Source organism: Pyxicephalus adspersus, chromosome 8 (assembly GCF_032062135.1).
Source record: "Pyxicephalus adspersus chromosome 8, UCB_Pads_2.0, whole genome shotgun sequence".
Taxonomy (NCBI): domain Eukaryota; kingdom Metazoa; phylum Chordata; class Amphibia; order Anura; family Pyxicephalidae; genus Pyxicephalus; species Pyxicephalus adspersus.
The window spans coordinates 40,930,288-40,944,930 of NC_092865.1; the positions used below are offsets into that span (position 1 = coordinate 40,930,288).

The following is a 14,643-nucleotide window of genomic DNA, read 5'->3' on the forward strand; positions in this document are numbered from 1 at the left end:
TTTGTTAAGATTTAAATAAAACATAAGGGAAATAATGGAATAATGTATATTATGTTTATATTTTTACCTTTTCCAGCATCTTTTGCCAGAACTGTCTCCAAAGTATTATGACAATAATGGCCACTAAAATTAAAATAATGGCAACTAAGCAACCAATCAGGAGGCGAGTATGGCTGTCATCTATTTTTGGAGTCGGATCTAGAAAACAGTAAATATTATCTATATGTAAGCATATTCTATTACTAATATTATTTTTAATAATAAACAGGATTTATATAGCGCCAATATATTATGCAGCGCTGTACATTAAATAGGGATAGAGGGTAAATGTTAACATTAGGCATGAACATAAGAGTAAAAGGCATGTTTAGTTCATCGACACAAGTAGCAATCTTCTGGATTTATGTAAAAAAAATTAAGAACATAATACAATATTAAAGAAAGCAACCAAAAATCTGTGTAGTACATGCACACATGAAAATATGGAGAATATGAAAATGTACCTCATCTTGGATGCACAATCCAAGATGGGGTATATTTTGTATTTTTTTTTTTTTTTTTTAATTTATCTGTTATATAACTTCCAAAGTGAGACAATACATAGATATAACTACTAATGTAACCTAATGTAACACCCTTTCTGACTCAATTAGTTTGTTAAATTATAACATAGTAGCTTTTTAATCACTCTTTAATCTGGTGTTGGCTGGTGAAGGTTCTTACCAATGGTACTGATATACAGAGATCTGATAATGATGGAATAGGAAATGCTCTGATCAGCACAAGGATGACTTCAGCTCTGTGTGTATCCAGGGACCAAAATATGTTTCAGCAATGTTGTTCAAGTGGAAAATGTGCCCCAAATATACCTACATTTACAAAAAGCTTCCTAAATGACTTGTATAGGTGATGCAGGAAAGCCTGGGGAGGGTTACATGCAAGTTTTGCAGAGCCAGCCCATCACACCAGTAATAAGTTATTTGTGTTTTGTTTGGAATTCTTAACATGAATCCTATGAATCCTAATAAAATTTAAAGACAAATAACCCATAACATGTCTTAGCTAGCACAATAATGAAAAACTGTTTATACTTACCATATGTGGTAGGAACACCAGCTGGCCGTGGGGGACTCAGTGAATTGTTGTACATAGTAGCATCTTTAAAACAGAGGAAATATACTAATTCTTTTGTGTATAAATACACAGGCATACATACTAATGTAATGGCTGATCCTTCTTTTTTAGCAAGCATAAATGCAGCCCTATAAAACTCTGTTACCAGTCAAGGTTCAAATCACCTAAAACTAAAAAAGCTAAACAAAGGACACGTAACCCTTGCAAATTGATGCCCCCCTTTGGAAATCTGTTTCAGTCTTTCAATGCATATACACAATAATTTCTATAGCATATCACTTCTATTTACAGTACTTTTGAAGTTGTAACTTTGAGGCTTTGTGACATGAGGCTCAACTATAAAAAAGCAAACACACTAGGAAAAGAATCCTTTTTTTAAAGTGGCGGTCAGTTTTAGTTATTCAAGACTGGAAAATTATGTCACATGGCCAAAATAAAGATCTTAATCTGGTGTTAAAGCTTTGTGAATTGAGCCTATGGTGATCATTATTGGTTTCTGCTGATAAACAAAAGTTTGAAGTTAATATAAAAACATAAATAACAAAAATCCCAAAATGTTTTTAAAATGTCCTATTTTTGCTCATTTTCATTTACTTTATGAGTTTTTATTACATAGTAGTAGAAAAAATTGCATAAAAAATAGCAACCTTTTAACAATGGGTTGCTATTATGGCTGTTTTTTCCATATCGCGGAAAAAAACCTTCAAGAATGTATTTGTGATTTTTCCTTATTTTCATGTGTATTTTATTGTTGCATGCTGTAAAACAATAAATATACAATTTTTTTCATTGATATGAAAAAAAATTTATAAAATACACCAAAAACAAACAAGAGATACACAAAACGCAAGAAGGTGAATATATAGAGCAGTAAATGTGACATTCACCAAACATTTGGTGGTAGTGAATAAACCACTGTCCTCTCCATATGCACCAGAAATATTTACGTGCAGTGAATGTCAGATTCTTTCTTATAAATATATATCAAAGAAAACTACCTAAACAGTGTTGCAGCTCCCAGGCCCTTTTATTTTTCTGCACCTAGAGTTTGATTGGCCTTTACAGCCACTCTAAACCTCGTAAACTTTACTTTCCTTACCTTCAGGTTTTCGCCCTAGACAAGCATGATTGTTCATCTTGAACGAATATTATCTGACATTTGTACATACTTTTAGTATTGTGAAATTTGACAATTTCATTATTGTGCTACTGTGCTGTCTTCCTGAATATCTGTAGGAAGCTTTATCTTCTGTGCAAAGACCTCTCTGTTTATTCTCCACCTGTGCTGCAACATATTAAATATTCCTTCTCCATTTATCATGGGAAGCAAAACCTTTACCTTTACTAAGATGCCAGTTCTACGCAAACATAGCAGCACAAGAGAGAAGTAAATCATTGGAAAAAGTGACTGAAACACAGGCAGTTCTGGTGACTCGGCCTTTAGCATTGGTCGGCTTTTTTTAGCACAGTTTGCAACCCCTTGTTAATTCTTATAAGAGTTAATTAAGTTTTTTGTTCAACTTTTTCATTTATCTTGTAATGATCGCCAAGTACTTTGTATACCACCCTCTGTATTTTTGTACAATACACTAAATATCTTGTACTGCACCCTATGTACCTTTAATAGACCCTATGGTACTTTGTACTGCACCCGGGGACCTTATTCTGTATGCATTATACCTTGTACTGCATTCTATGTACTTTGTATTTTACTGTAAGAACCCTAGACACCTTATACTGAGACCTAGGTACCCTGTAAGTACTGTGTATTGTGTACTGCACCTGAAGTACAAGGTAGGAGATACTTAGGGTTCTGCATTTTAAGTACTTTGTGCTGCACCCTAAGTATCCCATACCCAACCCATGCTGCCCCCTTCTAATACTAGGGAGTACCGCTGTTGCCATAAACAACAGGACATGGTGAGTCCACTGTATGGACAGCTAGATTTGCAACCTTACTGCTTCATATAAAGGCAATACCTCTCTCTAGAATTGTACAAGTAGTAGCAGAATATCACTAAAAGGTTTCAGTCTATAAAACCCTTACAAACAGTAAAACTGAATGATTGTTTGATTTAGTACATCACAACATGCACCTTGGTAGCAAAATACAATGAAAAGATATGCTAGTTAGATAGCTGAAATTTATATTTTCTCAAAAAGTAGGTAGGCAATTTCTCTAGCATATTTTATAAACATATTAGGTAGGATTAGGACTGGATTTTGGTATACTAGAAAATGCATTAGCTAGTAAAGTTTTTGACTTTCAAATCTATTATTACTTACCAGACTGGAAAGTGATTTCACTAAACATCATCCAAGAATCAGCAAAATAGTACTGACACTTGATAGCCCTTGCCATGCGATTATGCAATTGTACAGTGACATAACGAGCACTAGGGTTGGCATCATCAAGTATCAAGACAGATAAGACAGAATTGGCTTCCCATTCGTTGGCCTCAGATCTGAAAAAGCACTGCACCTCCTTAAAGACCTTTACACCTTTTGAGAACATGTTGTTGCAATGAACCTGTTTCAAGAGAAATTTTTATTTTTTTTAAACATGTATTAAACACCCAGACATGCGAAAACAAAAAAGAAATGTGAAAATCGTAATAACAATGCTGTAATATATAATTAAAGAACTGTGTATCTAAAACTAAAACATTTTGAAGTTCACAATGGCAAAAGACAAAAAACAAAAACTGTACTTTTTTTGTGGTTTGTTTGCCATTGGGGAGCTTCCCCTTCACTTTATATGTTGCAGACACTAAATGAAGAGAAAGAAAATGCCATCTGTAGATTGTTGTTCCTGCGAGCAAACATGACCAGTGTATCTCCGACCATCTATCTTGACCTTGATATTTCCCAACCAACCTTTTTCCCTCCCCATCAACCCCCAACCCTGCTTACCAACCATTCCCCAAGGACACAAACACTAATTTGGACTTAAATTGGCTGGCAAGCAGCTGTTTATTAAACCATATATAAGTAAGAAAACAAATCAATAAATACCAAATAAAAGACCCATACTGAAATAAATACAAAAAAAAAAAAATTTCACCTTTAAATTCCAGCAAACTTTACCCTATAATACTACTATAATAATAATTACCCTATAATAATTATTATTACCCTATAATAATAATATAACCTAACTAACTTATAACCTAATTTTCACCATTTATTAAAAAGTAACCATAAACAACAATGACTCCCAATATTATAAACTCCAACCTTCAAGATTTAAACCCAAACAACTAGGTAGCAGGTCTCAGAAGGCAAAATCTGCACCCAACAGGTATTTAACCCAACAACTCCACCTTGGCCCCTAGCCCCCCAGCACCGCGTCAGGAGCAATGAACATCCTCTCACCATAAAGTTTGGGGGGGGGGGACCCGACCAAAGAGGACCCCCAGCCAAAGTCCACCACATACCATGCACTGGATCTTTGCCTTGCAATGCCCCAACTGCCAGCTCACTAACACCCCCCAAAACTACAAATAAATAACCAAAAGGGTGGGTTGGCGGGAACTTTTCTTTCTAAAAGAGGGCCTCCTACTTCTGTTTCCCCCCCTTTTAAACCCACCGAAACCTAATCTCCTCCTACCTCACACTCAACTCTGAATAAGTGGTGATGTTGAAGCAACAAATTTAGTTAACTTTAATACTATCTATTAGTAGCAGTGAGCTATGCATGATCACATATGTATATAAATGCCTGTTACAGTTTAATTTGCAAACACAACATGCTAAGATTGGAGGTGATTGCACAGAGGAGATTATCTAGATGGGGCATAGAACAAAGACTATTTAAATGGCTGGATGCATGAAACTATCCTAATGCTTGTTCTGGGAGTGTTGGAATGGAACAGGATAGAGCTTAGGACCATTTAAATGGCTGGATGCATGAAACTATCCTAAGGCTTATTCTAAGAGTGTTACACTGGAACAGGATTGAGCTAAGGACAATTTAAAGGCTGGATGCATGAAATTACCCTAATGCTGATTCTAAGAGTGTTACACAGGAAAAGTTTAGAGCTCAGGCTAATATGTTCCTGAGGAAGCAGACTGTGTTCCGAGAAACACGTTGAACTGTTATGGGCCTATTTGTAACAACCACAGACTGATTATTGGAGCATGTAAATTTGTTTATATTTGTATTTGTTTTAATAAACATTTGTAGTAACAAAAGATACATACTAAATTGTCAATGAATATATGCCCTTAAAGTCCCAAATTTATTGACCCTGTTATGTAAAAAAAAATTTTGTTTGCAAATTGATATCAAGAGATGTGGCATAGGTTGAACAAGGTTAAAAAATGTGAGGAACGTCTTTTGGTTTCCAAATATTCTGTTACAGTTTAATTCATACAGTTTTTATTGTAACTTTTGTATTTCTTTAATTCAATCATGCATCCCAATTTTACAAACCTTCATTGTTGTAAAATTTCTTATTCTGTCAAATTCAAACATGATTTCCACATATCCATTGGGGAAGCTTTCATTGCTCCACCCTACGTAGTCATATCCAGGCCACATATGATATTCATGAGTCAGAGTGAAGTCATCAAGACCAGAAACGCCATCGGTCAGCTGGCCAAGTCCCTCCATCATGCTGGCATGTTAATAAAACAAAAACAGAGCAAATATAATCACTATGTTTTTATAGCAAATATATGTTATATCCATCACTGCAGTGGTTGCCCTGTGCCTTTCGTGTCAGCTGGTGTATTATGAATAATAGATAAAATGATAGACAAGATAAAACTACTCAAAGCAATGAGTACACTGCATTAGAGGGCAGAGTTGTAAATTTTTTTTTTTGTTGTTGTTTAGTATGGTCATCGCTAATATACAATTTTTATTAGCCAGGTGAAGAGTTAAAGAAGATAAATACCACTTTTAGGTATATATATATATATATATATAATCATTTATTGCCTCTGTTATTAGGAATATCATATAATTTTTCCTCCTTGCTATAACTGATTGATTAACCTTCCACTTGGTAAAACGGAACAAAGCAAAAGAGAAAAAGTCTGTTTTGAAAGGGTGTTATAAAATGCTTGAACACTGAATGCTATAAAACACTTTCTGGTGAGGTTGCCAGAAAGTTAATCACCCCCTTAGCATGGCCATGCCTGCTGTAAGCTTTCTCCAGCTTGGAATAAACATTTGCTAAGACACTGATTTTTGCAATATTTTTATCAGCCATGGCAACAAACATTTTTGAAAATTAGTTATTGTAAAAAGACAGAATACAGATTTGTGAATACCAAACAAACCTACATTTTATATCCAGAAAGCAAGGAAGAGAGATATTTTCTTATCCAAACATGCTACATAATATTGCTATAAAGTTCAATATTTGTGGGTCTGTTATTTCCCGTGAAGCAATAATACACTAATGTACACAGTGAGCAATCATGACCTAAGAAATCAAGGAATCATTAAAAAAATGTCAGTGAGGGGGGGATTGGGAAAGTTTATTCACACATTTGAACCTGCTCATAATCACGCTCCTAGAGGAGGATAACTCCAATGTAAATATTCTTTTTAATTCGATTGTTTTTTTCTGTAGGAATCAGTGGGAGAACAAGGCAAAGGCAGACATGAGGAATTGTCCCAATCATATCTCTCCCATATAGGTTGGTAATAGGGTAGCTTAATGTCTGAATTTTATCTCATTGTTTTCTACTGACACTGCTGCTGTTGTTTTGGGATATAATGATTGTATTTGAGTTTTTTTTACATCTAAACTCCTTGAAATTGGAAATTGTGTTTAAATGCATTGAATAGGACTTTGGTAAGCTTTTCTTTGGAATAATATTTGACCTATCTATGGATGATCTAAAATTTTCCTCTCATTTTAGTACATCAATATAAAAATTATTGTTCATGACCACATTAAGCATCATCCACCCAATATGCTAGAATAGAGAGTTCTCTCTATTATCAATAGCTGAATATTCAACCAACTGAGGATCAGTTTAAATGTAAAAACATGTAAATGTATCGAATGCCAGTTCAACATTGTTCTCTATCAAATGGTTATGTAACATCCAAACAGTTTTTAACATTACCACAAGCTGAAAAAAATTGTGTTAAATTGTATTATTCTGAGCCCTGTAAGACTCGAGGATACAGACTCAGAAAAAGCTTCTTACATCTGTGAATATTGGTGCTCAACTTTAGTGAATGCATTTGCACATACTGTACATTCATTCATAGTAAAGTATCCATGCATATTTTCAGATATGTTTACTTTTTAAACTTTTATGTATAAACATTGTATGGACCCTGTTAGTTTGTTTTCAGTGTAATAATCAGGCATTGTCAAGTTGAACCACTTTGTTACCTTTTTTTTTTACTTCTTCCTTTTCTTCAAATCTTATCTTTATGCTGGCTGCAAGTATATAAAGAAGGAGCTAGTGGGTGGAATTAGGCATCACGTGCATGTATTTACATGTGTCATGCAATCCACTACTAAAATTACAGTACATTCCCTGTAACGCCTGTGGGTGGATAAAATTCATGTGGGTATGTTTGTTAGCATTTCATTATGACTCTGGTGGGAGGCTTTTTACTCATTTAAAAGACATTTGTTAGTCACTATGCCTATGGAAGGAGATGCGATGGACAATCATTTTTTTAGTTTATAGACAAGTAGATTCCAAGCAGCTACAGCAGAACAGGGTAACACTGTAGGAATTTCAAAGAAGAATAATTAGCTTTTTCATCCTCCTAATATGATAAGAAAATATTTACCACTTATGATTAACAGATATTCAAATATGTTACATGAGAGACAACTGAAAATGCTGTGTTACTTCCATTGACAGACTGTGGCGTATATGTAATTTTTGTTAATACTCATAGTTATACTACCTAATAACTGTAGATTATATAGAAGAGAATTTACAAACATAGCTGTCCTAATAAAGGTAATTCAATAACTGCTCAAACATGAAGCTTATTTTAATGGATTGTGTTTACAATATAGTGTTCATGAAGCTGAGATACATTATACATCACTATAAAATGATAAATAATGCTTATGTTCCTTATCTTCAATGAAAGGGGCTGAGGGCGCATTAAAGCAGACATCATTCATAATTTGTAATACAGATTGTAATACACATCAAGTCTTCTCTATTTCTTTTTATGTTTTGTTCATCTTGTCTACCTTGGTAAATATAGTAAACATTCAATTCAAGTTTAAAGCAGGGGGTCCTCAACTGCAGTCCTCAAGGGCCAAATCATGATATAGTCAGAGTCATTTTCTGACTAAAAATGTGTGGGGAGTTGAGGACTCACAATTTACAGTATATCCAATCATGTGCACGGAAATTTAAAAAACAAGGGCAGATTATTGGAAGATAGAAGTCAACAGAGGGCAACTTCCCCTTATTACATAAATATAATAAATATTCCATGCAAATTGGCAATTTTTTTTTGCAGTTAACATTCTTCAATTAGGCATTATATCTAGAATATATATTATAGTTTTCTAGCTTGCAAATACTTTTTGTTTAAAAAGGATTTACCTGTAGCCAACTGCTCCATCATATATAGTATCATTTAGGTTAACGATCTGCCCATCAGGTAGAAGAAATTGCTGACCAGATGGGGCATTGTAAGACACCAGTCCATCTAATAAAAAAGAAGAGTGCACATATTTTATTACTGTTACTATATACATAAATATAACATATTATGTTACTTATAATACATGAGCGTGTTTCTATCTGTAAAGCAACTAGTTTAAATACTTGAATTTGACATGCTTTCTGTCTCCTATAGTTCTTAAAGTCCTCTCCTAAAGGGAGAGGACGTTACTAGAAGCAAATCAAGAGTGATTTAAACAAATATACTGGCAAGAAATAAGTAGGCAAGTGAGAGCAGCTTTAGTAGAGGAATTGCCTTGTCAACCTCTTTCTGTTCCTTTATTATATAATCAACAGGCTGGGGATAAGTAGGTGTTTGCAGTGGATTTCTTTATTGTAAGAGAGATGTCATCTGCCTGTCTATGCTGTGTGGTTGTGTTGTGTAATCATACATACAAGTGCTTCCTAACATCCAGCAGCTAATGGGAGCTGCTGGACACAGATGTAAGTGTAATTATTATAAATATTCGAGAATGTTCCTATACCTATTGACTGCTGGTGGAAGAGGAATGCTTCCGCCTAGTTTGTATTAGCCTGTTGTGGGGGGGGGGGGGGGTAGCAGAGTGGAGTGGCATTTGATCAATAAAAAAAATGGACATTCCCGAAATATGTTTGAGCAATACCAATCAGGAATACTCTAGTTTTAAAGTATTTTCATTAGATTCACTGTTATTATCAAATCTAATGCCTGATTTCTTGAAAATGTTGCAAGGTGCATAAGAGCTTTAGTAATAAATAGATAAAAATGTCCTTTGGTAGCATTTTTAAGTTTACATTAACCAATCTGAGAGCTGTAATCCTGTAGTCGAATGCAATGTTGACAGTATTGCCCTACAGGACAGAATATAATTGCTATAAGAGAAGTGTCGACAGCTGTGGCTGTTGCATGTAATGCATGTTGAGACCTGCAGCAGGAAAATCAGGGAGATGCTGTTGACAACAAATGACCAAATGATCAGAATAATTGTCAGAGGACTAAATAAACCACATAGCCAGCCACTAGGATGTGGATTAGGGGCTTTAAACTTTCAAGTGGTTGGTCTGCTTTGTAATGTTCTACATCCTATTTGAACCTGTAATGCTGATAGAAAAAACAAAGATATTCCTCTTTATAGCTAAACCCTAAGGGTCCCACATAAGGGGCCAATCAAGCTTAGCCCGCTTTCATAGGGTACTGCTGTGGGACACTTGGAACCACTAATATAGGATGTACTTGCTGCACAACATCTGCATTTGAACTTGTGTACATATACACTGCTGTGATATGTTGGCTTTTTGTCTCAATTCATATCCAATATAGCGTCAGAGGTGTTATCCACATTCAATAGCTGCAGAAAATGTAAATATACTGAACTATATTTAGTGTATTTTTCAAACACATGTAAAATGTTACAGTTTTACTTTAATCAACAGATACAGACTGTAAAAATGTTTTTAAATCTATATTAATTGCAAAGAAAACTGTTGAGTCTTACCTAGCCAGACACAGCCATATAGCTCCACTCTTAAACACACATTCATAGAATGATCAGTAACTGGGATAAAACGTAGGAACCTAGCAATAATAGGTGGCTCCAGATCCTTTAAAACAATGTCATAAGGGTTAACATTTCCTTCTAAAACCTGTAAAATAATTGATCCGAAGTTAAAAAAATGTGGACATTCCAGTCAACATCATTATTCTAAAAACTCTATACATATATACATAAATATTTGTGCAGAGTATAAATTGGTAAATCTTTGTCACCTAGTGTACCATGTACAGTAAAAATAGATTTTATTAAAATTTGAAGCATTAGCTTTAAATGCAGGATTTATGTTTCCCAACCTTAACCCAACCTGCCACACATACCGACTTATGCCCCCAAAGTTGGGTGGTAACAAGTGGAAGAAGTCTATCCTATTTAATATTCAGAGCTGCCTAATATGTTGGCACTATATAAATCCTGTTTATTATTATTAATATTATTATTAATAATAATAAATTAAAGCCCAATATACACCCAAATAAAAAGTATAAAGACAATCCACTAGAGGGCCTTCAAAATTCTTCAACTATTCAAGTATTTGAAACACCCTGACAATAGGGAATGTGTTTTTTGCAGATCAAACAATTATGTTCTCTGAGAAGTCACAAATGTCAACTGTTTGCTGGTTCTGAAGCAAAATCACAGAAGCTCCCAGGAAGACCTTTCTGTTCATTCTTCCTAAGGTAATTTAAAGGGTGAGCTATTTTACCTATCACCAGCACTACAACATCAGATAAGGAGTAAATACGGGTATTCAACTTTGTTCTGTCCAATTCCACAACCTTCTTTCAATTGGCTTTAATTTAGGGTTTGAGCACAGTTTTTTTGATTATTCCTGATCCGGGCCTAAATCTGTCAAAATGCTTGAGCACAATACAGAGACATTTAAGGGGTGTTTTCATTTTCAGCCCAAAATCATACTACTGTTTATGTACCTGACTGCCAAGGCGATTTTTCCAGGAGATCCAACGGGTACCATCTCTACTGTAGTTAATTTTAAACATCTGTGCAAACTCATTGCCATGACCTCCAGCATGTCGTCCTTGTGTGCCTACCAAGGTTATGAAATGAAGGACCCGCAAATCAATCTGCAGAAACTCTGTCAATTCTTCTGGATCTACTGGTAGTTCTGGACACCACGCTCCATCTCCTTCTTCTAAATCGAGTCTGTTTTTTTAAACATTTAAAAAAGATTTCATATGCATGTATCCTAACTTAAAATTTAAAAGATGTAGATCTGTAATAGCTTCAAAAATAAAGAGCATAGTTTTGTGAAGCAAAAAGACCATTGTAAATGTATGAATTTAAGAAATTTGAACTCTACAAAAAAATGGAAAAATGATTGTTGATAAAAACAAAGGAAACACCAAAGCACCATACATAATAATACTAATACAAGATGATAAAAGGTCAAATCAATGGATACTTAACATGCATGTTTTGTTTTTTTTACACCATTATTTGTTTTTAGATGTGGTATAAATCGACAATACAGTAATCAAATAATACAACACAATACAAGATACAAAAAAGACAAAGAAAAATAAAAACTCAACCATGACAATATTTGTAACTGATTTCCAAAAATGTTATCATATATAAACTTTACAACTAATGCACAACATTCCTATTCAACTCGCATTATCTAATGTGAGCAAACCAAAGAGATAGGAGATTAAAATGGTTATGTTACCTACACGTGAATAGCCAAATACTTTTGGAACAGCTTCTTTTTTTGGTTTTAAACTAGAACTAAAAACTAACTAGAAAAAAACTTTTCCCTCCTTATAAAAAAAACTAAAGGTGAATACAGATGCCAAGCACCAGAATAGCCAAACAGATGTTCTCTTTGGCTGTGTGGCAGTGCATGCAAATTACAACAGAGAAATTTGGTGGTATTGGGCTGTAAACACTGCTAGGCTGTTGGCTAGGAAGTGCTGTGGGAGGTAAATACCGTATAAATATTATTTTTGATTTTATTTATTCTTTAAATGAATAATACTAATATTCTGGTGTGGTAGTTTTGACCTAAGTGTTATGTCACTTACTGGCCATTAATCTTACTAAAACCCTAACCTCTAACATTACATTTAAGACATTAACTTTAGTATCAACCTGCACATAACCCTTAACTTGTGTCTATTAAATTGTAAGCTCCTTTGGGTAGGATCCTCTCCTCCTGTGGCATTTATTTTATCTGTGTTTTGCAACGCCTATTTAATATACAGCACCGTGTAATATGTTGGCACTTTATTAAGACAGTTTATTATTATTATTATTATTATTATTATTATTATTATTATTAATAGAAATACAAATAATAATAACACTGCACCTACAACTAACCACTCAAGGGTAATCTTATACCTGATGGAATTCCTAACACTAACCTGAGACCACAAGCATATTTTTTAAGAAAGAGATTGGTCACACAATTTAAGATACTTAAAATCCAACAATGCCAAAGTGTTTAAATGCCCCATTTTGATTTGTTGGTATATTGGATTGGTCACAGAGATAAAACACAGAAAGTTCTATGGTTGGACACCCAATATATGATTTCCCCAGTTGAATAGCTGGAATCATGACACTGTTTGCCCATAGCATAAGCTACCTGGGACTGAAGGCATTGAGAATTATTCTTTAGTCCAAGACCACGCTACCCTGACACTGATTATATTGTTCTACAATAGCACAGCCATGTGCCAAAATCATATGACCCCAGGATCCTCCAACAGAAGAATCATATTTTATTATGACAATAAAAAAACTAGTATGATAGTAGCAAAAAGAGTGTGATCAAGGTAAATGTCATGTGATAAAAGATTTTATATCCATTTGCAATGTTTCAGATTATGGCCAAAAAAATAATTGAAGAAACATACAGCATCAGATATCAGCTTTTAAAATCCAAATGCAGCTGAATGTTAAAATCTGAAGTTTGGTGGCTAAGTTACTGAAAAATATTGCTTTTTATACATGTTTATACATTATTATATATTGTATTATTATTATATAGCAAATAGTATGAAATCACTAGCAAAAAATAATAGTATATCGGATAATGCATATAAAATATACTTAAGTGTCCATAATTTTCTTTTTTTTTTTCAGATTTCTTCCCATGTAAAACACATACCTGCCATATTTTGCTGCAGTAGATTCTGACCACTGACTAGATGCAGTGATATCTTCATCTGGAATCTGCCTGCCAGTCATGCCCAAAGGATAACGACATACAGCTGCAATAAAGAAATAGATGTGGTGATATAATAAAAACTGGTAAGAAGTAGGAACAATTTTCAACTTTAATACCATGATCTAGTAGCACTCAATTTTAAAATAAAGTACTAAATGTGGTCATTTTATGTAGGTAAATGTAACATGTAATGTTTATGCATTATTAGATTGTATAGAAAATATGTCAATGCATAAGTGATGTGATATAAATTGATTGAAAAATACAGGTAGTCCCTGGGTTACATATGGTATAGGGACTGTAGGTTTGTTCTTAATTTGAATTTGTATGTAAGTCGTAACAGGTACATTATTTTAATAAATGCAATTAGGACAGATGTTTGTCTCAACATATTATTAGGCAGCATGGTGTCAGTTACTGTATAAAATCCTCACTGTGAATTAATTACAAACAAAGCAAAAAAAAAAATCTTTATGGAGCCTAGACATTCATTAAATTATGGAGCAAGCTGTGCTTTGACATGCAAAAAGAAACAACTGCAGAGTTCATCTTGGTCAACCACAACCTCAGCTGTGTTTAGCAAAAGATTTCTTCTGCAAACCCCCCTACCCCCCTTCAAGCCTCTGTTCTGCACAGAGCGTGCAGGGAAGCCCCATTCGTATATAGAAGGCGTCCGTATGTAGGATGTCCTTGATCCGGATCCTACCTGTACTGCAGCAACATAAACAGCTCAAAAACTAGATAGAAAGAGATCACTTACCTGGATTGACCTGTGATTCTGCAAAGTCTGAGATTAGAATCAGTAGTAAAATGTGGATTATTTGTGTTTTCGCTGACATCTTCCAGTGGCTGAATTCACCACAACCTGCAAAACAATGAAAAACGTTTACAGTGTTGAATATATTATTTAAAAATGTTCAAATACCTAAAGAATGTTAACATTTTTTAATTTGGCATTTGAATGCACTGAGAAGCAATACCTGCTCCATGTTCAAATATAAAATTAAACAATACTTTATTTTATTTACTAATATTACAGCATTTTACACTTTTTTATAAACTACAATTTTCAAAGCATTTCAAAATTGACAAAAATCCTCTTACAAACAC

The 14,643-nt window shown here is 34.1% G+C and overlaps 1 protein-coding gene across 2 annotated transcripts in view; it reads right to left on the reverse strand.

Moving 5' to 3' along the window:
* DDR2 (discoidin domain receptor tyrosine kinase 2) overlaps window positions 1–14,643 on the reverse strand; it is a 47,900-nt gene that overhangs the window by 19,735 nt on the left and 13,522 nt on the right. Inside the window, exons 2-10 of one of the 2 annotated variants that reach the window (XM_072420143.1) lie at window positions 14,294–14,398; window positions 13,474–13,576; window positions 11,270–11,501; window positions 10,281–10,428; window positions 8,686–8,791; window positions 5,570–5,753; window positions 3,421–3,664; window positions 1,096–1,158; window positions 68–198 (exon numbers count right to left, since the gene is read on the reverse strand). In XM_072420143.1, coding sequence (XP_072276244.1) covers window positions 68–198; window positions 1,096–1,158; window positions 3,421–3,664; window positions 5,570–5,753; window positions 8,686–8,791; window positions 10,281–10,428; window positions 11,270–11,501; window positions 13,474–13,576; window positions 14,294–14,398 — 1,316 coding nt within the window. The remainder of the gene's footprint in view (window positions 1–67; window positions 199–1,095; window positions 1,159–3,420; window positions 3,665–5,569; window positions 5,754–8,685; window positions 8,792–10,280; window positions 10,429–11,269; window positions 11,502–13,473; window positions 13,577–14,293; window positions 14,399–14,643) is intronic. The other variant, XM_072420145.1, reaches the window with a different exon arrangement.